Raw genomic sequence first — 27,927 nt, forward strand, 5'->3', positions numbered from 1 at the left:
CTCATGTTTCAGATATGTATTTGGTTACCAGAAGCACGCTGGTCTCCAAGCCAAAGGCTCCCGTCCAACGGGTACGAAGATCACTCATGTTGTATCTTCTACTATGATGGCAAGTCTGTTGCAGTCTCTGCTCAGGGAAAAGCTTTGTTCTGAGACCTGTGATGAAGAACTAGAAATACAGGTAAAATAGTAGTTGTTTTCATTCTCTGTCCTCCATTTTCTATCTTCCCCAATAGATTAATTTCTTCTTTCACAATATTCACTTCTGTACATACAGAGCCTACCATGAGGGAACCTTAATCCCAACTGTAATATAAATAGCGAGTAATAAGAATGGAAGAAACAGTGAATTTATCTAACTAACTTGTATCTGGTAAATACTCCTTTACAAGCACTTTCCTCTGTGTGAGAAATAGGGGAAACTACCCTGCATTCCTGTAACAATTTCATAATGAAGTATTCTGAGTAAGGCATGATATTTACTTTGAGTTTTAACGTACCTGAGTGCACGCTTTTTAAAGGTATTTCTTTTAAATTTTGAGCAGGTCTGATTCTACTGATAAATAGTCAGTGAGAGGGCAGGAGTTGAGTGTGCAGGGCGAGCAGTTGGAAGAGGATCTTAATACTTGTAAATTGAGCATGCTTAATCTGGAAGTCACTGAGGCAATAAATGTGGAACTCCATTATGCCATTTTCAGTCACAGTTCAGAGTAGAATCCTGTTGTCATGCTTGTGATAGGTGCCAGCCTGCCCACTTAGGAGACTGACTAACCCAAAATGTCTGCCAGGCACATCCCACACTGCAACAGCAGTGTCCATTAATTCTTTTTTTGGAGAGATCAGCTCCAAGAGTGAGAAGATCGTTCAGTGTCTAGACTAGCTCCCACCTAGTCCCCTTGGCTGTTACTGCCTCTGCCTCATATTTCCTTTGTGACCTAGGGCAGTGGCTCTCAGCCTTTCCAGACAACACTACCCCTTTCAAGAGTCTGATTTGTCTTGTGTACCCCCAAGTTTCACTTCACTTAAAAACTGCTTACTTTTGTAATTTTATCTGATTTTGTAAGCATAGTAGCACACTGTCACTGAAAAATTGCTTACTTCCTCATTTTTACCATATAATTCTAAAATAAATGAATTGAAATATAACTATTGTGTGTATGTATGTACGTATATGTGTGTATATATAGCAGTATCAACAAGTCATTGTATGAAATTTTAGTTTGTACTGACTTTGCTAGGGCTTTTTATGTAGCCTGTTGTAAAAGTAGGCAAATATCTAGATGAATTGATGTACCTCCTGGAAGACCTCTGAGTATCCCCAGGTGTACACCTCCCTCTGCTTGAGAAACCACTGACCTAGGGTAAATCACTTAAGGCAGAACTTCCAACACTGCATTTACAGGCAAATTGCGGTTCGCATTTAGGCTCTTTAAAACATGGCACTAATCTTTACCTGCTTCAGTTTCCCATTTGTACATGGAATTATGCTTCTTTCAGGCATGTCTTAAGGCTGATTCACTGTTCTTAAAAGTACATGGAGATCCTTGCATGCAAAGCACAATATGAACACAAAGTATTAATTGTATTCTATAGATGCCACTAAAATGGGTTTCCTTTAAGCAGAAACGGTAGCATTTTGACTAAGTAGCAACATTCAAATTAAAAGGGAATTCTGTTGGCATAAACTCAAGCCATTCTCTTACATTTTCTGAAGCTGATTGTTTATCTCTCCTTTACAGTTCCACAGTGATCCACTGACAGCTGTCAGTGCCTGCTATGAAGGAGACACTGTCATCATCTGTCCTGGCCGTTACATTGTAGATGGCATGTTCTGCATTGCTGACTCAATTGAACTAGAAGGTACATAAGAACAGTTAGATGGGGTCAGACCAGTGGTCCATCTCGCCCAATACCCAATCTTCTGACAATGGTCCGTGCCTGGTGCTTCAAAGGGAATGAACAGAGTAGGACAACTTTGAGTGAGTCCAGTCCTAGCTTCTGGCAGTTGGAGGTTTAGGGTAGAACACTGTGCAGAACTAGTTCTTTAATCTCACTCCGGTTCCGCACCACAATACCCACTCCCACCCATTCCCACATTGTTTCTTGCACAATACCACCTCCCACCCACAAACACTTAGGTCCTGCAGGGGAGACAGATTCCCCCCAGACTATTTAAAAAAAAAAAAAAATAAGGCTGGTTAACAAAGTGTACCTTACACCACGTAAAAAAATACTTTAACTCCTGTTATAATAGACATTAAATCTTGCTATCCCTCGCTTAAATTGAAGTATTTAAACTTTTATTTAAAAAAAGTGTTTTCCTACAAATTACAGCAGTCTGGTTTTTTTTGCCCATCCAATTCCACCCGCAACATAGTGCATTTTACCTGGTCCCGCTATTATGGCAGTGGGTCCTGCAGGACCCCAGTCCCGCTGCAGGGCTCTAGTTTAGGGACACCTGGATCATGGCAATGCATCCCTGAACATCTTGGCTAATAGCAATTGGTGGACGTCCTCCATAAACATATCTAATTCAGTAACACTTTTGGCCTTCTCAACAACCCATAGCAACGAGTTCCACATGTTGATCACGCATTGTGCGAAGTAGTATTTTCTTTCAGGGTGGATTGATTTAAATCAGCGATTTAAATCAAAGTGGAAAGCCTCGATTTAAATAATTGATTTTAATCAACTTTTCCATTTGTACTTCAGTTACTTTCTAAAGACAGGTGTATTCTTATTGGTTAATATAAACATTGATTTACAGCTAATTAGAGCCTTTACACTAGATTTGGTACATCTTTGCTACCTAGGGTGGTACACTATAACTATTTACGTTGATTTGAACAATGGTATAGCTTAATATTTTCAGATTCTTAGTAATTGTACATTTTTACTAGGTTGAATGGTGAATGATATTGCTTATTTATTAGGTAATTAACTTTTTGTTCATGATTTGTGTCAACTGCAATAGGATGGTAACTGGAATTAAATTAAACACACAAAATAGCATATAACATTTATTTTTTATTAAGCAAAACAAGCCCTTAATGTAGTACATGATGTATTGTCATATTTATAAAGCTTGAACTCAGAAGTTAGATGTTTGCCCTCTATTCTTTCTGTATTTAGAAAAGCAGCCTTTAACTCAGTTTTTTTATTAGAGGCTCATATATTCATCTCATTTATTTTTTATTTAAATGTTTCAAGAAATTATAATTTTGATTAACGTATTGTGTAGTAAATTCAAATTTCCTTTTAAACGGCTATTTTTTTAAAGAAAAAACGTATAATTTAAATAAAATCAAATTTAAATAAAAAAAATCTGATATTTTAGATTTAAAAAGAAAGTATTGATTTATATCCACCTGCTTTCGTTTGTTTTAAACCTGCTGCCTGTTAACTTCATAGGGTGACACTAGTTCTTGTGTTATGTGAAGGGGTAAATAACTATTCCCTATTCGCTTTCTCTATATCATTCATGATTTTATAGACTTCTAAGTCCCGTCCCTCCCCCCTTTGTTGTCTCTCATCTGAGCTGAAGAATCCTTATTTTTTAATCTCTTCTCATATGAAAGCTGTTCCATACCTTTAATCATTTTTGTTGCTCTTCTCTGCATCTTTTCCAATTCTAATATATATATATATTTTTGAGATTGGGGTGACCAGAATTGCACACAGTATTCAAGGTGTGGGCATACCACAGATGTTTGATATTTTCTGTTTTATCTCTTCCTTTCCTAATAGTTCCTAATGTTCTGTTAGCTTTGTTGACTGCTGCCATATATTGAGCAAATGGTTTCAAAGAACTTTCTGCAGTGTCTCCAAGATCTTTTCTTGAATGGTAACAGCTAATTCAGACACTATCATTTTGTGTGTAGAGCTGTGATTATTTTTTCCAATGTGCATTAATTTGCACTTATCAAAATTGAATTTCAACTGCCATTTTGTTGCCCTGTCACCCAGTTTAGTGAGATCCCTTTGTAACTCTTTGCTGTCTGCTTGGGACTTAACTGTCTTGAGTAACTTGGCATCCTCTGCAAAATTTTGTTACCTTACTATTTTTGTCACCTTGAGGGACCCTGCTATTTACCTCTCTCTCCATTGTGAAAACTGATAATTTATTCCTATCCTTTGTTCCCTATCTTGTAACCAGTTACTGATCCATGAGAAGATCTTCCCTCTTATCCCATGACTCCTTACTTTGCTCAGGAGCCTTTGGTGAGGGACCTTGTCAAAGGCTTTCTGAAAGTCCAAGTACACGAGATCACCCTTGTTCACATGCTTCTTGACACCTTCAAAAAATTCTAGTAGATTGGCAAGGCATGATTTCCCATGTTGACTCTTCCCCAACATCTATCGTGTTTTTGTCTGTTCTGTTAACTATAGTTTCAGACAATTTGCCTGGTACTGAAGTTAGGCTCGCTGTCCTGTAATCGCCAGGATTGCTTCTGCAGCCTTTTTTAAAAATTGGAATTACATTAGCTACCGTTCTCGTACAGAGGCTGATTTAAGCGATGGGTTACATACCACAGTTAGTTGTTCTGCAGTTTCATATTTGAGTTCCTTCAGAACTCTTGGGTGAACACCATCTGGTCCTGGTGACTTCATGCTGTTGAATCCATCAATTTGTTCCAAACCATCCTCTACACCTCAGTCTGGGATGGTTCCTCAGATTTGTCACATAAAAAGAATAGCTTGCGTGTGGGGATCTCCCCCACATCTGTTGTGCAGTGAAGACTGATGCAAATAATTCATTTAGTTTCTCTGCAACGGCCTTGTCTTCCATGAATGCTTTTTTAGTACCTTGATTGTTCAGTGGCTCCACTGTTTGGTAGACTTATTGCTTCAGATGTACTTAATTTTTTTTGCTGTTGTTCTTATCTTTAGTTAGTTGCTGTTCAGATGCTTTATTGGCCTACCATAAACATTTACAGTTGCCAGAGTTTATGCTCCTTTCTATTTTTCTTGCTAGGATTTTCCTTCCAATTTTTAAAGAATGCCTTTTTGCTTCTAACTACCTCTTTTACTCTGCTGTTTAGCCATTATGGCATTTATTGCATTCTATTACTTTTTTTTCCCCCTTAAATTTGAGGTATACATTTAGTTTGGGCCTCTCTAAACTAGACTATTTAAAATAGACTCTGCATTTTGCAGGCATTTCACCTTTGTGATTTTTCCTTTTAATTTCTGTTTAACTAGCTTCTTTTTTGTGCAGTTCCCCTTTTCAAAGTTAAATGCTAAGGCGGTAGGTTTCTTCAGTATTCCACCCTCCCCACCCCAGCCCGAAGTGTTAAATTAAACTCTATTTTAGTTGCTGTTGCCAAGTAGTTCAGCTATATTCACCTCTTGGATCAGATCCTGTGCTCCACTTAGGACTAGATCAAGAATTGTCCTTCCCTTGTGGGTATCAGTACAAGCTGCTCCAAGAAGCAATCATTTATGGTGTCTATCTTTGCATCCCTTCCTGAGGTGATATGTATCCAGTCAATATGAGGATAGCTGAAGTCCCCATTATTGCGTTTTCTGCCTTTGTAGCCTCTCTAATCTCGCTGAGTATTTCACAATCACAGTAATCATCCTCGTCAGGGGGTTGATAATATATTTCCACTTCTGTGCTGCTATTGTGCAAGCATGGAATTTCTATCCATAGAGATTCTCTGGTACAATTTGATTCAGTTAAGATTTAAGATAAGGTAGAAGGTTCTTGTAAGCGTGGAAGAGCCTGAAACTAATGTTAACTGGTCCATTTTCTTAAAGTAAACTGAAGTGTGCAAAGGGACTTAACTTCAGGAGGGATCTGTTGCCTGGGAGTTTAACTTTTCTTTTTTCTTAAATGCCTTGACATTCCTTCAGAGGCCCTGCTGCTAGAGCCAGGAGTCGGCTTCAAACATACTGAGTGGTATGTATGCTGTCTCTGCCCATGGAGGATGTGTGTGCTACAGCAGCAAATGGGCCACGACAGGACTTCGGAAGAATACATTTATCCCCAATTTAGTGTGTTCTCATGCTATTTATTTGGATGAAATCATTCAGTAACTGACTGAATGTTTAGCTAGCGGACAGACTCTGGCAGGAGTATATAAGGAAGGATTGACTTAATTTAATGAGCACAAAGGTCACTTGAGGTAACGTCTGTATTTAAGCTGCAGAGCATTGGCTCTCAAATATAAAGAGTATACAGTAGACCTATGCCTTTGGTTTTTTGTTTTCTGTACAGTAGAACCTCACTTAATTACGCTGACCAGGAAGACTCACTGAGCATTAGTTGAATTTTGTGAATCATCAAGGAAGCTAGTTTTCCTTCTTCATTGCCAGGAGGAAGCACTGCAAAATGTACTTGGTTCATGTGATTTAACATAGTATGATCCTTGATCATATGCTATATATTCTGCATTTTATATTTATAGCTTTTGTCAATAAGTGGAAATTCGGTCTAGTGGACTAGGCTGGTGGCTACGAAGACCTGAATTCTATTCTTGTCTCTGCCAGTTGTGTGCCCTTTGGCAAACCATTTCACTTCTGTGCTTCATTTTCCCCGTCTATAAAATAGGGGTTATTAGTCTACTTGAGAAGGGTATTCTTCTGAAGATTGTTTGTACAGCACAGGTTGTGTGTAACCTTACTGAAGTAAGGGACAAGTCAAGGCCTAATAGCTTGTTGCATTCAAATATTTAGTGCACAAATTAGCAGTGTGAATGGTGATGCTATACCATATAGAGAAGGAGGTCACTGGCTATAGGTTCAGATCTCTGTTTATTTTGCAGAACCAAATAGGCAATGTATACACGTTTATGGTATCTTGTCAACAAATCTTTCTGTGCTTTTGAGAATGGCTTTAAAATTAAATGCTCCTGCCTTGTCTAGGATATACTGCATCCTTGTATCTCTCCTAGTAATGCCTGAGCTATAGGTATTTACACCTGTTAACAGTTTACCAAATAACTGTAGGAATACAGTTTTATAGAATAACCTATGCATCATTGTGGGCTGCTCAGAACCTGCTTAAGCTGCATTGTTTATCTTTATCTTGTCAAACCTTGTTAATAGAAAAAAGTCTGGGAGTTTAATTTCCTGCTGTTCCCTACTATATTTTCTTGCCTTTTTGTTTTATGACTATAATTTTCTTTCTCTCTTGTATATGTTTGATTTATATCGATATACGTGCCCATATGCAATACATCTGCAGGATTAAGGGCTTCCATAAATTGCTTGATTTATCAGTGAGGATAGTATTCTGAAATTCTGGTGGGTGGTATTTATGACAGATGTTGTTGTCCTGTCTTTGAGAAAATGGTCATACAAGGGGTGAAGCAGCCGGACTATAAGTCATAGACTAGAAATAGCCATTCTGCTTTATGGAACAAAGCATATAAGTAAGTTTATTTTAATAGGGACTACTCCCTTAATGAGCAAGTGTCAGGATGACTAATCTCTGTATATGGGCTTGTATTGGGGGAAAGTTTAGCAGTAGGTGTTGCTGAAAATATCCTAAACAGGAGCATCAAGTAAAATCTCACTGGCTCTAATCTGTGTAGTTAATACTGTTTTGGTGCTTTCTTGGCACGAGGGGCTGGGAAAATTTGTCGAAGGAATAACATGACTCAATTGTATTGGTGCCTTCCTTTATTTATTCGAAGACACAATAAGAGTGAAGTAAATAAAAACTTTTAAGAATGTATAGTTATCAGTAAAGTAAGCACTAGGGAATTGAGTTTAGACTAAATTTAGAAGAAACCCTAGCACTTGTGATTAAGTTCGCAGTTCGAGCACCCAGATAAGTTTGCCTTTGCAATGATAGTCTCAGGGGAAAAACCAAACCAAGACAACTTTACCCTTCCATAATCTTCATTCCATCAGAGATATTAAATATTTAATTCTTCATTGTACAGTGGTTGAATAACTCCAGCTGTTGTACAATCAAACACAGTCCATAGGCAGACATACTTTACAGAATCCTGACTAAACAAACAGCATACTGAATGCCATCAGAAGAGTAGCAGAATAGGAAGCGGCCAATTAGCTCCATTAGGAGCTCTCTAATGACCTGCAAATCAAAAAGCAATCCTATAAACAGTGGAAACATGGATGAATTGCCAAGGAGGAGTACAAAAGAATAGCACAAGCCTGTGGGGACAAATCAGAACGGCTGAGGCACAAAATGAGCTACAGCTAGCAAGGCAAATAAAAGGCAATAAGAAAAGAGGTTCTATAAATAGATTAGGAATGAGAAGATGAAGGAAAGCGTTAGGTCCCCTAATTAACAAGGAAGGAGAGCAAATAATTGGCATTGAGACAGCTGAGGTGTTTCATGCCTATTTTACTTCAGACTTCACTGAAAAGGTTAAAGGTGATAAATTAATATTAACAACAAGGGGGAAGGAGGGAAATAGGGGAAGAGCCGGTTAAATCATATTTAGATAAATTCAATGTATTTAAGTTGGCATGGCCTGATGAAATTCATCATAGGGTGCTTAAGGAATTAGCTGAAGCTAAGGTGCCACAAGTACTCCTTTTCTTTTTGCAATTATCTTCGATAATTCATGGAGGATGGGTGAGGTTCCAGAGGACTGGAGAAGAGCAAATATTTAAAAAGAGGAATGAAGACCCAGGGTATTATAGACCAGTCACTCGAACTTGGGAAAGATACTGGGATAAAATATTAGACAATCAGTTTATGAGCACCTAGGAGTAGCCAGCATGAATTTGTCAAGAAAAAATCAGGCCAAGCCACCCTAATTTCCTTCTTTGACAGGATTACTGGCCTCCTGGATAGGATGGAAGCTGTAGATATCTTAGATTATATCTTAATTTTAGTAAGGCTTTTGACAGTCCAACCTTTGATTCTCATAAGCATACTAGGGAAATGTGGTCTAGATGAAATTACTATAAGGTGGTGCAAAATTGGTTGAAAGACAGCATTCAAAGAGTAGTTATCAATGGTTTGCTATCAAACTGTGTAGGTGTATCTAGTGGGGCCCAGCAGGGGTCTGTCCTGGTGCTGATGCTAGTCAATATTTTAATTAAGGACTTGGATAATGGAGTGGAGAGTCGGCTTTGCGGAAGACACCAAACTGGGAGGGGTTGGAAGCACTTTGCATGGCAGAATTAGACCTTAAAATGACCTTGACAAATTGGAAAACTGGTCTGAATTCAACAAGATGAAATTCAGTAAAAACAAGTGCAAAGTACTTCACTTAGGAATGAAAAATCAAATGTACAACTACAAAATGAGAACTAACTGGCTAGGTGGTAGTACTGCTGAGAAGGACCTGGGAGTTAGAAGGGATCACTAATTGAATAGGAGTTAGCAATGTGGTGATGCTGTGAAAAAGGCTAATATTTTTAGGTGCATTAAGAGGAGTACCATAAGTAAGACATGGTAGGTGATTGTCCCATTCTACTTGGCACTGTTGAGGCCTGAGTTGGAGTTTTGTGTGCCACCCTCTGGGAAAGCTGTGGGAGAGACCAGGGGAGAACAACAAAAATGAGAAAAGGTTTAGAAAACCTGACTTATGAGGAAAGGTTAAAAACCTGGGCATATTTAAACTTGAGAAAAGAAGATGGGGGGTGGGGATAACTAATGGAAAAGGTATGGCGGTCAGTTGAAGATAGGACAAGAAGTAATTGCTTTAATCTGCAACATAGGGGATTTAGTTTAGATATTAGGAAAAACTTTCTAACTATAAGGATAGTTAAATTCTGGAATAGGCTTCCAAGGGATGTTGTATAATCCCTGTTATTGATGGTGTTTAAGAAAAGATTGGACAAACATGTCATGGATGGTTCTGCCTCTGCACAAGGGGTGATACTTGATGACTTCTCGAGGTCCTTCTAGCCCTACAGTTCTATGATTTCCTATTCCTCATTAAGGCGACACATGCTGCCAGTTATCCAAGTATCTGTAAATACCGATATACATGAAAAGGGCAAAGGTTAGTGTAGTGACAAAATATATTTGGGTGGCGACACATGTACAAGTGTATCCCAGCTTAGTGTTTTCTCCAAATTTCAGACTACTACTTCTACAGAGTGCAGATGTCTTAAAGTCCTACAGGGAAAGGTGATCAATGGAACATGGTGGGGATGGCAGATAGGTGATCGATTGTACAGTGGGTTTTCCAAACTTAAAATGTCCACAGCTGACATGGGAATTTCTTAAAACCCTTAAGGAGAAAGTCCTTTCAGCTTAACAATATGTTGGAACTTCCTTTTTTTTTTTTTAAAGTTAGAAATAATTATGCGCTCCCTAGATCCCATGGAGAGAGGAGACCCTTGAGACTCTCTGTACAAATGTCATGGAGTAGGAGGAATGGGGAAAGGTTTCCCTCTTCAGTCCCACCTTCTACCCAAGCCTTTTCTTGCTGTTAGACATGCTTTTTTAGGGGCAGGCCCTGACTGGTCATTAGAGATCTCTAGGCCACTTCTAGGCATGTTAACCATGATATCCTTGCATTTGGGTAATAATTCTCCTTTCAGTTTCTGTAGTGTTGTATGTTTCAGCTGGATACAGTATTCATTTCCTGTCCCAAATTGTGTATTCTTGCCATGCACTGTGAATCAGCTGGCATCTCAGAAGGGTCTGTACATCAGTGGTGGGGAAAGTGATACTATATTTCTCATCTACCCTCTGAGGTGCTGAGACCTAATTAGTTTATATCTGACTTGTTTAAAATTTAGTGCAAACTCTTTCACTATGCTTTATATTTTTACTATACAAGTAATAAAGGCTTTACATGCTGATACATCAGTGGATGGTTTAGTGAATCAGTATTGTCATCTGCTTTAAAGTTTGGTTTTAGTAGAATTCTCCTGGAAACTGCAGCAGTCAAGGGTTTTGACCCACCTCATTTAAATTCCAAAGTCAGTAGTGCAATGGATAAAATTTGTTGTTTTTGTGTAGCCCTCCGCCTCAAAACCTTTGCAGTGAGGCAGTAGTAGTTTGAGTGAAGCAGCCATTTGGGAGACCAACCTTCTGATGTAGCAGGGAGTACTGTGGTGGTCTGAGTGATGTGTGGAAAACGTAAACCTGCTCGTATGACAGAACTCAAGTTACAGTCCTTTAACTCTAACTTTGATATCTTGTGATGTGCACTGAGCATCTGTGTCCACCCGTGAATCACAGTAACACTAAGATTTTTTTCCCTTCCTTTCAGGGTATGGCCTGCCAGATGATGTTGTGATAGAAAAGAGGGGCAAAGGAGACCACTTTTTTGACTGTACAGGGGCGAATATAAGAATCTCCAGTTTGAAGCTGGTTCAGCATGATGCAGTAGAGGGGATCTTAAGTAAGAAAGCGTTTGTCCATTTTTATGCTTTCGTAATTATTGGTAGAATTAAAGCTTTGCTAATCTGTAAATTTGCATTCAATATTACACTCTTACCAACCGGCAAAAGTACACAGAAAAGGGGTCCTATTGGTATAAACATCAGACCTTCAAGATTTCTTTACCTAGATTATTAAGAACTTGGAATTTAATAACTCCCAGTCTTTGAACTATCTGACTGCCGTCTTAAATTGTCAAGCTTTATTCTCATTCTTAAAAAACAGTAATCTAGTCAAACTGTCCTTCCCCAGCCCTGAGCAAACACTGCCGAGCAGAAAGAAGGTTACAGTGCAGGAGGTGTGGGCTCTGGGGTGGGGCCGGGGATGATAGGTTTAGGGTGCAGGCTGCCCTGGGGCTGTGGTGGGGAGAGAGGACCCCCCTCAGCCCTCTCTCACCTCAGGAGCTCGGGGCCAGAGGAGAGGCGCTTCTTGCTGGAAGCTCCGGCAGGCCTGGGCCTGGGCCGGGCCAAGGGAGGGGCTCCTCTGCCCAGCATCACCAGTGGGGCGGGGCCGTGGGAGGGGCTCCTCTCCCCTGGCTGTGTGCTGCAAGTCCAGGGCAGGTCTGGCGGGGAGGGGTGCGGCCTAGCAGTTTAAAGGAAATTTAGTTGCGAAGTCTACCTGCCTCTAAAAATTGCTACATCACCTACTCCAGTTTGGCTGGTGAATGAAACCTGCTCACCTTACTGGCAGAGAGAACTGCCTTGGAAATACCTGACTATTGCTGAACCAACCTTTCCTCTCCTTAGTCACCACCAACCCCTCCGCTTGCTGACAGCACATTCGAACTGAGGCTCAGCCATAAGCCTGCTCAGCAGGATACTTCTTTTGTCCCTTTCCTCAAACAATATTTATGTAGCTATCCAGTAGGCCCATTCCCCACTCTTCGTGCTGGCAGCTCAGTTCTGTAGCTCTAAGCAGCCTCTTTCCCTTTTGTTCCCTACCCTCTGACTGGCAGCTTTGTGCTATTGTGCCTCATGTCACTTGACCTCTCCTGTTGTCCTTGTCCAGCAATCGAGAACCTGATCCCGTTGCTTCCCCAGAAAGCACTGCTGCCTGCCCTGGTCTCAGGTTAATAAGATTTTTCTCATGCTGTAAACCCTTCAGTTGAGAATCTGCATTTTGTAAGCAAAACCATGCTACTTTACAGGCTGTTATTTTCATCGTTTCTTGGAATAGAGTATCACTCAGACTATTCTTTTGATCATCTAAGGAAAAATTAGTTCCATCTGAAGATAAACTTATTGTGTCCTGCCCATCTGCCTTTGGAGAAGATGCTAATTAACACTTCACTAAATACACGTGGATTGAAATAAATATCACTTTAAAGTGCTTAGCACCTTCATGTAGGTATTTCATATTTTATCAACTTAGGAAAAACATCTTCACAAAGAAAGGGAATCAAGGTTGATATGGAGAGGTTACTGCTGAAATTTAAAAAAAAAAAAAAACACAAAAAAACCCAAAACTCTAATGTTCCTTTGCAACAAAGGGCCTGGATTATATTAGAAAACTTGCACTGGTGTAACTATTGGTTTTTAGTTATACCTGTGCAAACCACTATTGTAGGCAAATTTAAATTGATTTTAGCTTAATTCAGAAATTTATGAAATTGAGAAACTGGTATAAGCACAATTTGGATTAGTTCAAGTGAATTAGGTTTTTGCATCAGTGTTACTGAACTGATTTAGTTATAAAAATAAGTATAATCCAGATCACATCCACCGGGTTACATGTACACTGGCATGTGAGAACATCCGTGTGTGTAATTGTTTTGGTCTCAGATATATGATGATGATTATTTGTATTGCAAAAGATCTTCTAGTTATCCTGTTTTGCTGTGTTACATGCATCCCTGATTTTCTTTGTGGGATTAAGCCAAATCAATGCATTACTCTGAATTATTTTCTCTTGTAAAACCATGCAATGAATGAGAGAGAGTCAGCAAAGCTAGACAGTTGTCCTCTTTTCTAAGTTAGCATTGAACAAAATCAGTTTAGGGTATGGCACAGTTCTCCGCAGGCCCATGCTGCAAATGTATGAAAGCGTTTGTTGACTAAACTCTGCTTGGGTGGCAGCAGGTGAACACTTTAAGAGGTGGTAACACATGAAGAAATAAGAGAGGGGCCAGTCCTCCTTTGTTGCAGAGCTGGATATTAAAGCCGCCACAGGATGGGAAGAAATAACTTTCTGTATTTTCACCACAATTTTTCCAACAGGTGTCTAGTTCCGTCAGCTGTGGGCAGTAATATTGGGAGCTCCTCCTTTGGACTGAGAATGTGCCCAAGCCAAATTTATAAATCACTATCAGATACCTGTTGTTGCCAAGTATTGGCCCATTTGTAAATATTCACAGTGACCATCCCATTATCATTATCACACATACTTGGAGTTATCTGGCAACAGTTATGCAGACAGTGAACTCTTTGGCTCTAAGCCCCCTGTAGACCAAAACACTTATGACTTTATTGCATTGTTACCTTTAAATTTAGGTTGGTTAGGTCTAATTCTATTTAAATTTGCTTTAATCTTCTGAAAGTCGAAACCTGAAAATTATCCACTAAGGTGTAAAGGCAAAACTTTACCATATTTTTGCTTGTTTGATCATTTGGGTCATGTAGCAGGTCTAGGGCTATGTTTGCGCATGTACCAGGGTGGCCAAACTTACTGACCCTCTGAGCCACATACGACAATCTTCAGAAGTTCAAGAGCCAGGGCACACCCGCCAGGGCTTGGGGCTTCAGTTCTGCTCCTGTTGAAGCCCCGAGACCCCTCTCCCCCGCCCCCACTGAGCAGAACCCCCTACCCCATCACTCTGCTGCAAGGCAGAAGTCCTGAGCTCTCTCCCCCACCCCCCAGTCTGGTAGGTGGAGAATGGGGGGAGGGGGGGCTCCGCGAGCCACACTTTAACAATAAGAGAGTCACACGTGGCTCACGAGCCACGGTTTGGCCATCGCCAGCATATACTTGGCCACTTTCTTATTTCAGACTTTCTGAAGTATGTCAGGAGGACAGTTGATCTTGCAGGCTAGGTATACATCAAACATGCTTGTGGTCCCAATCACAGTACTATGTGCGCCGGACAGACTGTTACTATCCAGTGTCAAACTCAAGAGTGTTAACTTTAAAGGTAATTTGCACATTTCTGATCCTGCTGCAGCTCTGTGTGGGGTTGGTCCTGGTCCTCATGTCCCCTGACTGAGCAGCCTGATAACTACTCAGACTTAGTTGGGCTGCATTGGCCGTGGGGCAAGGGCTGAAAACACAACTGAGAATCTGCATTGTCCTAGCTGTGCCCCATTTGCTTTGGCTGTACACCTTTCCACAGTGGAAACAAGCAGCAGGGGCTGTGGGTGTGTGTATATATATGTATATGTATATATATAGCAAAAGAGCCTTTTCATTGAATACAGTATCTGCCACTGGAGGATCATTAATACATTGCCTTCATCCTCCCTGGTTTTGGACTCAGATTATGCTGCTGATGTGCTGGAAAGTAGCTGCACCGCAACAGTGTGTCTTTGAATGTGTATGGAAATCGTTTCCACTTAACTTTCATTGGTTTGTTACCCAGAAAATAAATACTTTTGAGAGCATACTCGTTAAAAAGCCTGAATGGTAGTGTCCAGCTTGGGCTCCACTGAAATCAGACTGAAAAAATGTTTCCTTAACAGATATTATTCTAATATGTTCTCATTACAGTATCTGTCTGGCCTGATGAACAGAAAATTCCTCTTGTTATAGATCATCCATTATACTGTCTCTTTTAGAATGATCTCTAATGTCGACACTGGATGTCTTTGATTGCAGGTGTTCACCATGGGAAAACCACACTGGAGAACTGTGTGCTACAGTGTGAAACTACAGGGGTTACTGTGCGGACATCAGCAGAGCTATTAATGAAGAACTCTGATCTGTATGGTGCCAAGGTGTGAACTAACTTTTAAATATTTTTTTGAAACAAAACTCCATCTTGAATAAAGTGAAGCTCCCTGCGGGCAAATAGGGAATCATAATCAGGAAAGTGGATGAGTTCCTTGATCCTTTAAAAAACCACCGGTATTTTCCATTAGATGGCTAAATATAATTGGTGTTTAAGAAATCAGTCAGAAAATTCTCTTAACCTCTTATGTAGTATGTTTCTACGAGGGGAGACTCATATTGACTTGCATGTGAGACTGAAAATCAAACCATAACCAAGAGTCAGTTATGAAATAACCCCAGGTGCATTCTTGGAGCTGATTCATGGGATAAGGCTGTTCTTAAAATGAGCCTGTTTTGTGCACCTTAAATGGTCTTGTCTCTCATTAAACTGATATTCTTTCTCCAGCTGAACTGCCTGTTTTTGAACATGTTACCTATTGATTCTTACAAGGAGATGATCAAAATCTAACACTTCATTACATCACAAAAAAATCACTGGATTTCCTAGGACTGGTGTGGTGTATTCAAGAGAAAATACATCTCTGTGCATGTGTCATGCAATCTCATCCCAACAGAACTGTTGTGGTGTGGTAGCAGCATTGCCAGTGGGGATTGAACCATGAGCATCTCCTATCTGACTTAGTTTACTAAGCCAAGAACAGGAAGAAATAGAAGACTCTTATCATGTAGCCACTGGGTAGAGACAAAGATCCACTTTGGGGTAATGGGTTACACTGGGAACTTGCTGACTCATTTGTGATATGTCTCTTTAATTTACAGGGTGCTGGTGTGGAAATATACCCAGGTAGCACATGTACCCTGCTGGGCAATGGCATACACCACTGCAAGGAGGGAATCCTCATAAAAGTGAGTTCCAGATGGAACGTGCTCTGATCAGTTATCAAGATCATACCTATTCAGATTGGTACCTACCAGTAACTATTCTAGTTAGTTATCTCATGATGTCACTACTTTTTTTATTTTAACTTATTTGAAAGACAAGGTATGATAACATTGAAAGCAGTGGATTTAAATTTTTGTCTATTATAGCGAAATAGTCCTATTTCATGGCTGCAACAAGGAAAATGGTGACTATATTTATGTCCCTTAAATATACAAATAGATGAAGTTATTTTGTATTATCTTCATTTTTAGAGAAGACATTCTAGCTAGGTTGAAATTCCCTTTCTGAGAATTGGTTATGTAAATCTTTTTTTCATTTGTCTTCTGCTATAGGATTTCTTAGATGAGCATTATGACATTCCCAAGATCACCATGGTGAACAATGTGATCCATAATAATGACGGGTATGGAGTCGTCCTGGTTAAATCTACCGTTTCCTCTGATGTAAAAGACATTGCTGTCAAAAATTCAGAAGGTATTTTTTTAACTCTAGTGACTTAATAGGAGTCTAAATGTAGTGGTGAATCTATGGTTTCTGTAAAATATTTAGAAAATGCACATCATATAACTTGGCAGAAAGTCTTAAACTTTCTAATAAGGAGAAAAAAATGTAAATCTAGGTCTGACTTCCCTATAATTATCAGAGGACTGAGATTTCCCAGATCACAGCTGCTGCAAAGGAATGTTTAGGAGTAGCTGCAGGCTGCATGTGTGTAATTACTTGTACTTCAATTTCACTTTTTTATCCAATGATATCAAAGCATTTGTAAAAACTTATTCTGGGCACTGGAAGCCAGTATCGGGCAGCTGGCATGATGGTCTTTCAGAACATCCTGACTACTTAGCCATTTAAAATATGACACTTTCTGCAATAAAAGGAGTTTTAATCTCTGTTCCCTGCTAGTTGTCCTTGAGGCTTTCCATTTGTCTCCCCTCTGACCCAGCCACTCGTTTAGTGCGTCTGAGTCCATCTTAAATGGAGTGTAGCTATTCAGTGAGGAAAAGGAGCTTTCCAGTTGATTCTTGCCTGCTGGACCTGTCTGCTCCACTATGCAGATCCTACAGGACTGGAACTAATTACTTGGTCACACACACAAAATGGCATGTTGTCAGGGAGAAAGTGGGCATATTCCTCCCACGACCCTTTACTACCCATATTAATTTTCTGCTCTCCTGTTCCACCATGCAGCAGAAATGAGACTTGTTGGATCTAGCTTATTCCTCCCAGTGTAGTTGTTCCCCACCATAAATATCACTTGACAACTGTACTTTCCATGTCTTATTTCCAAAAAAGATACTAAGCTCTCAGTTGCAATATCTTATCCCCACTCAGCTGTCTCTCTCTCAAATACTTGACTGTCTCTGAGTAATTTATTTAAGTCTACAGATTCTTTCTTAAGCATCACACTCGTATACTTGGAATATATGGGGCTATCATTAAAATTGCATCCCAAAAGGGTGGTAGGAGGAAACTGATGAATTTTTTCTCTGAACTTTTCATAAAATATTCTTTGCCACTTTGCTGTTTCCAGTGGCAATCACCTTGAAAACTTCTTCTTGGATTTTAACTCTTAATGCTGGATTGTCATTGGATATCTCAGTTGCCACCTGACTTTGTTCTTTGTGCTATATGTACTGTACCTTTGTGTTTGCATTGGAAGAATTAGCTCTTATTGACAAGAGCTGATGTAGCTGAACTATGTAATACTTGAAAGTTATTGCAATATGGGGAATATTTTCATTGTTTAATAAGACTTAAAGAAAACCCCTAAATTTCAAAGTATTCCGAATCTGACACTTTAATTAGTTCAGCTCCTCCAGGCATCTGCACAGTCTGTAATAACCTCATCACTGTTTTCGGATTTAGGAAATATACAGACTATCCAGTCAAACGGTGGGACAGACAATGTAGAAGATTTGGGACATGAAGAGCTACATGAATGTGCAACAGGTGAATTGGAGCTCCATGAGAGAGCTGAGATTTCTGAACAAACTGCAGGCAATTATGAAATTGCAAATGAACTTGTTGCTACCTCTGTAAAGAAGAGCCAGATGCACAAGAAAAGGCTGAGTGAACTGGGAATCACAGAGGCTGATGACAACTTAATGTCTCAGGAAATGTTTGTTTCTATCGTGGGCAATCAGTTCAAACGAAATGGGAAAGGAAGTTTTGGCACGTTCCTCTTTTGACTGTCCTGACTTGAAATGCCATTAGGGTAGGCAATTTGCACAAGCTGTTATGTTCACTGCTACTTTCAGAGAAGTTAATCTGACTCATCTGCCTTCCATTATGTTGCTAGAATGTGATGAAATTCAAGAATATTTATTCTTTTTAACAGTGTGCATGTTGCACATGTGAGATTGCTTCCTTGCAGCAAATGTAGAAAACAGAACTCCAACGTGGAAACCTTTATGGACATTGCTGAGCCACAAGCTTTTCCTTTACCAGCCATGTACTTCACTTTTATTATAGTATTTATTTAGCTACTAAATATAAAACACTTTTAAAAAAGACCTAGGCACCAGAGGGGAGGGTGGACAACAGCTGCAACCATATAGCTCCCTCCATGCTATTTCTTAACTGTGCCTGAAGTGGTTCTGACTTCCATGTAATACTGGCATAGTACTTCATTTGTATGTTAATAAAGGCTTTTTTATAATTAGGGTATTACTCAATCACTTATTTATTGTTAAGAAATTGGGGGTTACCAGTATTATAGTTACCGGATTTATTAGGAAATCTATTGAACATCTGAAAAGATGGTATTGCTCAAAGCAATGTGTGTGTGCATGTAACTTGTACTGCCTAGTGCTAAAAATATCAGTGTACCCTTTTCTTTAGCCATAGTAGTGTTTTGAATTGCAACAATTTCCAAATGAAAAGGAATTAAAGTAACATGTTTGTATTTGTCATATTTTTAGATGTTAACACAATGCTTTTTAAGTAATAAAACATGTTACTTGTGACATCAGACCATACTCTTAGAAGGAATGGAATATTATCAGAAATGTAGTTCTCAACTGGAATTTTTTTCTCCAGCCCATGGGAATTTTTATCAATAAAACAAAGGCAAAGCGTATCAGATCTAATCCCACCAGGCATTCACCTCTGTGCTCCACAAGGTGAATGGAAGACAAAGGGTCAGCTCCAAGTTCTTACTTGGTCCTAACTTGAAGAAAAACTTGCACTGACTGCGTGAGTGAGACTTTAGTCCCATAACTGCTAGAGCATCTTTCTGGTGTAATAGCTTATTAACTTTCTTCATCCTGTTGTCCTTTAAGATCTACAGATTTGCTTTTTTTGTAATTTAGAATGTGTGTAAGGGAATACTAGCAGGGAGAGTGAGGACCTGAAAGTCCTGTAAGGTGTAAAATAACACAGCTTGCTGATAAAGGGATGATAAAGTATTTTCAATGTTACGCTGCAGAAAACTTCAGAAGATAGCTTAACACAATGTAAAACAAGAAATGAAATGCATAGCTTGTTGAAAAAATGATGTGGGTTTGACTATTTAACACTCTTCACTCCAACCTCAGTCAAGTGGTGATTAAATACCTTAATTCTGCTTAATGCTTACTGCTTATTGCTGTTCCCTGCTTTCCTATCCCACCTTTTGCATACTTTTCCACTTAAGACACACAAATTAATATTTAATTTCCATTGATTGTTAGAGAATTAAATGCCACACAGATCCCAATTTCACTCCAGTTATCTTAATTCATTAAGCACAGAACCTTGCATTTCTGCTAGTCAACAAATATATGGAAATTTTGTCATGGCCTAAGATTATATATCTGGTTTGATTATATATAGGGTACATATATCTGGTATATTTTAACTCTGGGACTCAGTAGTCTATCTCTAAATAATACATGTCACACAGACCATTTTACTCTTCATGGAGGTTTATGCACATAGCAGGTTCTATGTCTAATTTCTAATCTGTATTCCTAATTAAAAATTGGCACAAAAAGGCTGTAGATCTGTGGTTTTTCCCCCCTCATCTGTCTTCAAATTTGCTGGTTTAGAGGTGGTATTTTTCTCCTACGGTTCACTTTAAAGCTATTTAATGTCTGACATCTTGCCTCTTTTTTTTTTACTTTTTTAAATGGGTATGGAGGTAAACTACTAAAACAATATTCTCTTAACATGCTTGCTTTACTACTCAGTTGCTTTTTGGATGCCAGAGACCAGAGTTGATGCCAATGGAGGTCCATATGTGTAGTGAGAGCAAATGGGAAAGTGTAGTATTGCCATTTGAGTCGGAAGACCTTTGTCCTTTTTGCCTGTTACAGAAACTAAAGTGTAAAATGGTGGGTTGCTATTTAGCATCTGTGTAGCTCAAAGCACTAAATAGTCCATGGATACAGACTGTCTGACCTATAGAACCTGGTTTGCTCATCAGAGTTCAGTCGTCTCTATCAGTCCATACATGTGTCTGCCCAAGAAACATGAAAGCCTCTTCATTTTACCTTTGGTAGCCCTCCATTCACAGATTGCTTTCTGTGAGGTAGGTATGCTTAAACAGGAGGAAGCGAGAACTTTTCACTGGGGCCAGAACAATTGCTTGTGTATGTGTTGACTCACCAAGCTGTGCAGTTTGCCACTGGCTTCTAAATTCGTCTCTCTAAATGAGGTCCCTATAAGATGGGGAAGGAGAGATTGAGACATGTGGTATAGGAACATATTCTCACAGCTTTATAGTGTGACTTATCTTTTTGCATCTCAGTTTAGAATCTGCCTCCCCAGTACTCTTGCTGACACCGCTGAACAGCAGTGTGATGGCATCTTGCTGCCAAAAAAGTAAATCTTTGGAGGGCTGCTCTCCCTTGTTTGATCCAGGCACAAGATGTTTTCTGGTGGATTTTTAAAAGCTCAGTCTTAGCCTCACTCAACTCCCATTAATTTCAAAGGGAGCAGAGTTAGGTGAACCCAGCACCCTTGAAAACTAGTTCACTCTAGTAAAGAGGTAGCAACATTTAACGTAAACCTAGGAACCTCCAGCCTTTGGCTTCTTGACTGTAGTTGATGTGGCCATCCCCCCAGAGTGTATGCCTTTCCTCCTTCCTTGATTTTACCTCTTCTTACACAAGGATCGTTTGTGTGCTTAGGGTGGGGTACAGGATTGGCTTTAGCCATTTTGCCAGCCAGGCCAGAAAACATTTTCAGTAACCCTTGCTCTGCCCTGCCCCCCTATTCACTGCAATCCTTTAAAGGGGTTGAGCAAGAGCAGGTGCACAATACTACCTCAACAGGCTTTTGTGGACCATATTTAAACATAAATCCTGTTAGGCCTTGGCCTTTGTAGACAGGGACTGATAGTGCAATAAACAGTCTCCAAGCTTCGCCGAGTCAAAGTGGTTTTGTATGGGGGTATTTGGCATGGTTAGGCAGTATGTACACAAACTAGCACTCTTAACAAGCACTGTTCTCGGGAGTTTCCCTGGCCAGCGTAGTAATCACTTCCCTGGAGCCCCTAACGTTTCTTAGGCAAGGTTCTGTACATACATTTGGTAGGAGATAGTCACTGCCCTGATGAATTTAAAATCTAAAGACCCATAGACTGGGAGAATTGAAGTATCCTATACACCTGGGAAACCAAGGCAGAGACAGATTAAGTAACTGTCTGAGGTTGCTTGTCAAAGTTCTTGTTAGTCAGGAGTTGAGCCCAGATCTCCTGATTGTGTTTCAGTTCCCCACCTGTAAAGGGAGATAATGCATTTCCTTTCCTCAGAGGGGTGGTGAGGATAAATACATTTAAAGAGTGTGAGACTCCAATAGTATGGTATAGGGGGCCATATGAGATAGTATCCTACTGCCCATCCAAAGGGCTAAGCTGGTCCTATAAAGGAAACTATGGAGGACATGTCCGTAAGCCACTTCCTTCTCCTAAACCTGGATTTGATTTCAATGAGCAGCTTGCAGATGAATGAAAATGGTGTGAGTAGATTCAATTTTTAAAGGAGAAAATGAGAGTACAGAGTGGCAAGAAACTTGAATACATACAAAATTCCCGCTCAGCCACTGTAGAAAAACAAGATGCAGCTCAAAACCTCTGCATCTTAGTCTAGGACAAAACGTATTTACATTTAAGGAGAATCTTTATGTACTCAGCCCTTGAGAAACGATTAGTCGTGCAGCTCAGTACTCAGATGAACTTTTATTAGAGTATAAAGAATGTGCTGAATTTCAGAACTATTTTTAAAAAAAGTGAATCCAACCAGACTAATAAATTATAACAGTGCGAATTGGAATCCTACCTCACTTTTTTATGGTACACACAAAACACTGCAGGTGTAAGTAAATGATTCTGTTAAGTCAAGTGTACTTAATAAAATACTGTTAGCTGGCCTTTAATTCACAGTCTGCTTTGTAGGTGATATTTTGTCTGCAAAAATTTCTTGGCACCAACCTGCTTAACTTTATCACCCAGGACTATTGTAGGGCTCCACATATATGTAAACTACAGTCTCAGTAAATCTGTGGGTCTGTTTTGGGTCTAGTATCTTGTGGGATACTCAGTTAGTTGCAGGCTTGGGAAATAGATTCTAATCACATTAACTATTTATGAAATAAGGTTTTAATTTTTGCAGCACTAACTATCTCATTATTTTTGTGTCAACGCTGCTAAAATATAATTTTATTCTGATTTCCATAGGTAACATTGAAATTAATGAAAGGAATTACTCCTGGTTTTGTGCTTATATCTTAATACGATTGTCAGTGAAACAAATCCTGTTTTGAGATGCAAAAGGTAAATGAGCATTTTGGCTTTTCATCATAGCATCTGTATTAAATGTGCAGCATACATTTCCTTTAGCTCTTCCCCACGAATGGGCTAACAAAGGTTAACAAAGAATTGCCTCCTCAATCTATGTGCCCAGGCTAATGTGTGTTTCAAAAGAGTGTCCTTCTAACTCCAATTGTCACTTCTTCTTTTGGATACCTGCTTTGTTTAAAATGGACACTGTAATTCCATATTACAGAGCAGGTTTTTCCTAGTTTAGAACATTGGGTCAGTTTCTGTAACTCTTTCAATGGATGTAAAATGTATGTGTCCAAACCTGTGACAGTATTTTGCTGGGGATAATTCTGCTCCACCATACTTTAAGCCAAGAAAGAAAAGATTGTGCTCTAGGGCATGCTGTACCCTAAAAGGCACCAGGGAGAGGGAGCTGATATGAATTGATGTGATATCAGATTCCAAACCAGGTAATTAACCATTACAAGGAATTTAAAGAGGAATGGAGTCATGTGGGAGCGGCCAGGGACCTACACTAGCCAAAGACCCAGTAAGCTCTCCTTAACTGTATTTTTAAGACCTATGATTACTGGATGCTCACTTGCCCAGAAAATAAAACACAAGCTCTTTTTAAAAGAATTTCATCCTCTGCCTCCCAATTTAGAAGTTATCACCTAAAGCCACAGTTGTGCTTTGAAGGGACAAATCCTTCAAAAAGGAGGAGCCTCTTTTGGGCTGGTGGTTTGCTGAGACCACTGCCTTTCCTGCTATCCCATAGCGTCTGCTTGTTTCTTCATGCTTCCCCATCTTTCTACATCCACCTGTTATCTTATACTTAGTTCTTTGGGGGCAGGGATTGCCTTTTTTTGCTTGAGCTGTGTACAATGCCTAGTACAACGGGGGTTTTGGGCACTACCACAACATAAATAACAATCAAACCTCTTAGCTGACTGGAACCAAGCAGTGTTACTGACTGTTCTCTTTAACTCTGTGTCCCTCACCTCAGATTGGGGGCATGCAAAACCAGTCAGGAGTCTAAATATTTATATTAGAGTAGCATCTATCAGGGCCCTGCTGGGCTATGCACTCCAGACACCAGAGGTAGCCTCAGTGCCTGACTAAAGAGCTTGTAATCTAAGGCACCAGTCTTGCAAGCTACTCCGTGTGGACCCTGCACCAGCTGAAGTCAATTGCACTGACCTGATACATGTAGAAGTCAGTGGGGCTCCATACAGGTGCTTGTGGAATTGAGGCCTCAGGGAGGATTTTCGCAGTGGTTATTTGATATGCACAGTGTCTCTTCATTGAATAGAGATAATACAGTCATGCTGGGATTTCCATGGGGGGATAAATGTAGCCAGCACATCCACCTTTCCTCATGCTCAATCGTCCTGAGCCATAGCCATTACTGCATGATGAATTATATTAATTTCTTCTTCCTGACAGCAGTTGGATCTATATTCTTGTTTTCTGTAAGTCCTTTCTTCCCAAACAATCCCTCGCCAGTACAGCCACTCATAACTAACCATTGATATTTACGTGTCTTCATCTAGGTCAATAAAAATGACATATAAAATATCTTCTGTTTGGAACAACCCTAGCTGTGCGCCTAAGGCTTATGAACAGCCTTTTGAGTCAAATCAATAGTGCTGGAGCTTCTGTTTTAAAACTCAGTAAATGATTAACAAGGTCAGTTAAAAGAGATCAATAACTGGGTATATATCACTTCACAGTTTAGGCAATTAAAAAAATTCACTTAGCTTTTCCTTGTAACAACAACAAAAAACAAACAAACAAACAAAAAAAACAGATGGCAAGCAAAGAGAAATTGATCTAGGTTTTGTTATAACCAATAGCTCAACACCCACCTCCTTTCTTCATAAAACATTCATTGGCTGTCTGGAAGGCCAAAGTGAGAGGGGAGAGCTGATATTGTCTAAATAAGTGTTCTATAACAGCAAAAATCCTATTATTTTAGGAGAAAATGGGCCAGATTCTAGAGCTTTGCCAGCTTATACCATCTGAGGATCAGGTCCAAAATGTCTCTTAAATAGTAAAAAAGTATTGTCTAGGAATAGAGCAGCTTCACTGGGTTTTGTCCCAGGCTTTACCCTGGTGTTGCTGTGTGACCTTGAGGACAACGCTCATCTACTTCAGAGGGGTGTCAGTAATAAGAGCTAGATATTATTATTCCTGTGTTGCATGAGCATTTAGGAGTGGAGGCTGTTGGCAAAGAAATCCACAGCATACTCAGGAAAATGTTCTCTTACCTGTTGCTTTTCGTTTTCATTTAGCAGCAGCGGCAGCACTTCCATAGCTACTTTCATCTGTGGATGTCAGACAGCGGTGTTAATTTGCACTTTCATATATTACCTTTCATCCAAGGATCTCAAAGTACAATTATAGATGTCTCAGAGGTAGATGAGAATTATCTCCATTTCACAAATGGGAATTAGGGCGTGGATCAGTTACATGACTTGCCCAAGGTGAAAGAGCAAAACCATAGTGCAGCCTGGGATAAAACCAAGGAATGCTGGCTGTCTCCTGCTCTAAATTACCAGACAATATTTTCTCCCTTTCAAGAGATAATTTGGATCTGATCAGATTGCATCAGATATGGCATTCAAAGCCCCAAATTGTAAATAATGATTTTCCACAAAAGGAATAAAGGCATCGCCTCAAAGATTTTGTGGAGGTTGCACATCTTCTTTCTCACTTTTTTTAATCTTATCTGCTTTCTCATCACAACGGCAGAAATGTGTTAACAGGGAGGCTATTCTGTTCAGGCTCTCACTCCTCCCCAACAATACAACAGGCTTATTTTTGTCAGACCTCCAGCTTGACCTGAAGGAAGAAGTAATGGAAAATCTTGCAAGATCTCTCTGCCCCTGTTTTCTAGACTCCAAGAGCTTTTGCACAAAGGTCACCGATTACTACTATTGCTAATAAACTGAATGCCACCTCTAGTGATAAAGATTCAGCAGATCAAATAACGCCCCGGATGAGAACCGTGCAACTCCACTGGTGATGGATTGCACTTCTTATGACACTGGTGTCAACAACCACTGCTGCCAGAGTCCGAACAGGTGTAATTGTTTGGCTCTGGAATTGGAGCTTAGTGGCTGCTTCGGCTGATTCACCAGAAGGAATAGAAACCCACTCGCTCTGTTAACGGTCGGGCTAACAGGAGTAAAAAGTAGTAAACTTTTATTTTTGTCACTGAAGTAAAGAGACATAGAATCACAGGGTTAGACGGGACCACAAGGGTCCTCTAGTCTAACCCCCATCAAGATGCAGGATTTGTTGTGTCTAAACCATCTAAAATGGCTATCCACCCTCCTTTTGAAAACCTCCAGAGAAGGAGCTTCCACAACCTGCCTAGGCAGTCTGTTCCATTGTCCTACTGTTCTTACAGTTAGGAAGTTTTTCCTGAGACCTAATCTAAACCTGCTCTGCTGTAGTTTGAACCCATTGCCTCCAGTCCTGCTCTCTGGGGCAAGAGAGAACAACTTTTCTCCATCTTTTTATGTCAGGCTTTAAAGTATTTGAAGACCCTATCATATCCCTCCTTAATCTCTTCTTTTCCAAACTAAACATGCCCAGTTCCTTCAGCCTTTGCTCATAAGGCTTGCATTCATCCCTTTGACAGGGCTGAGTTCACCGAAGGAAAGCATCCCTATTCAGGACAGCACTTAAGAGCTTTGCTAAATCGTAGCCCCGATGAGTAAGCAGGTTACATAGTTTTCAGAGTAGAAATGTGCTTTAAATTTGACATTTCCCACTTCATCTCCAACTCACTAGCACCTACTCAACTAGAGCATGTTTAAAGCCCAGACTTTGCTCCCCATTTACTCACATTTAATAATAATAATACCTCACTTGGTGAGCAGTCCTACTGAAGCCAGTGGGGATGTCTGTGGAGTAAGATACGATTCACGACCAATGAGAAGAGAAGAGTCAGTCCCTACATCATTAGTCTGTGTCCATTATAGAAGCGTTTGTCATTTGTTACATTCCAGACTAGTCAGCCTGTTGTTGCTGGCACATTTCCAGTTCCATGTTCCCTGGAGGTAATCAAGCTGTTCCATCCCACACTGAGAATTCTAATTAAAACCAGCTCTTGCATGCAGTGCTACATGTTTTGACTTGTGATTTTTTGGTCAGTTAGGACTTATAAAGCCACCCACTGTATAGTACATTTTATAATACTGCTTGGACTGCCAGAGTACTCTGACTACAACTGAACTGGGGGAGTTTTGGACTCAGTGTGGGTGCTTGGGGTGGAGGAGAGAAATTAACGTGTTTTTTTTTTAAATGCTAAAGAATCCTTGAGTCTTCCTATTTTTCCTCTTCACAGTAAGATTTTTGTCAGGTTTGTCTCTTTGTTACAGTTGATAAGTTTTCCTGCAGATAATGTGGTGTTAAATTACAAGCACATAATTTCATATAATAATAAACTAAAATTGTAAAATCAAAGACAGGCAGTTGTCCAGTTACATTTAGGAGAAAAGGTTAAAAGTTCAATAACTAAGTTGGTCTTAAAAGGAAGTGTCTTTGGAACTTGTCAGGGGTGGGGGGAGCTGCAGAGAAGGTGAGGGGGAAGGCAAAACAAATAAAATCTTAGTTTCTAAACTTAAGACCAACAAAATACTGTTATTTTAGGGCTGATCTCCCTCTTTTTTATTGATGAATAAAATGCCTTCCTATGACTTTGGCTTGAAATGAACAGTTGGTATTGTTATACGTAGGAACCCCATATTATCTATCAGCCTGCTCAGCAGTGGTAGTGCTCTTCAGTTAGCATGGCCAAGATTTTCAAAAGTGACTAGTGATGCTACTCATGCCGAACACAAGATACTTTAAAAGTGGCCTTATATTCAGAAAATGTTGCACACAAGCACTTTGACATTCAGGCCACTTTAAAGTGATTCAATTTAGACATCCAGAAATGGAAACACCCCACCTCAGTGGTCACTTTTGAAGATCCCGGCTTTATCATGTGTTTGTCACACAACTTTTCACTTGTGTCCAATT

At 39.8% G+C, this 27,927-nt stretch overlaps 1 protein-coding gene and 1 long non-coding RNA gene across 2 annotated transcripts in view; one reads left to right on the forward strand and one right to left on the reverse strand.

Moving 5' to 3' along the window:
* The window catches only part of SHCBP1 (SHC binding and spindle associated 1), a 32,235-nt gene extending 13,425 nt beyond the window's left edge, over positions 1-18,810 (forward strand). Inside the window, exons 7-13 of the mRNA XM_048816779.2 lie at positions 13-181; positions 1,740-1,860; positions 11,157-11,288; positions 15,134-15,252; positions 16,028-16,114; positions 16,484-16,625; positions 18,018-18,810. Coding sequence (XP_048672736.1) covers positions 13-181; positions 1,740-1,860; positions 11,157-11,288; positions 15,134-15,252; positions 16,028-16,114; positions 16,484-16,625; positions 18,018-18,340 — 1,093 coding nt within the window. The 3' untranslated portion in view covers positions 18,341-18,810. The remainder of the gene's footprint in view (positions 1-12; positions 182-1,739; positions 1,861-11,156; positions 11,289-15,133; positions 15,253-16,027; positions 16,115-16,483; positions 16,626-18,017) is intronic.
* On the reverse strand, positions 42-26,873 carry LOC125620720 (uncharacterized). Its single transcript, XR_007352298.1, has 4 exons — positions 26,768-26,873; positions 25,164-25,220; positions 1,704-1,853; positions 42-169 (listed from the first exon to the last, which is right to left on the reverse strand). It is a non-coding gene; the product is annotated as an uncharacterized LOC125620720 (long non-coding RNA).
* Between the last annotated feature and the right edge of the window lie 1,054 nt (positions 26,874-27,927).

This window comes from Caretta caretta, chromosome 12, assembly GCF_965140235.1.
Source record: "Caretta caretta isolate rCarCar2 chromosome 12, rCarCar1.hap1, whole genome shotgun sequence".
In the NCBI taxonomy this organism is placed as follows: domain Eukaryota; kingdom Metazoa; phylum Chordata; order Testudines; family Cheloniidae; genus Caretta; species Caretta caretta.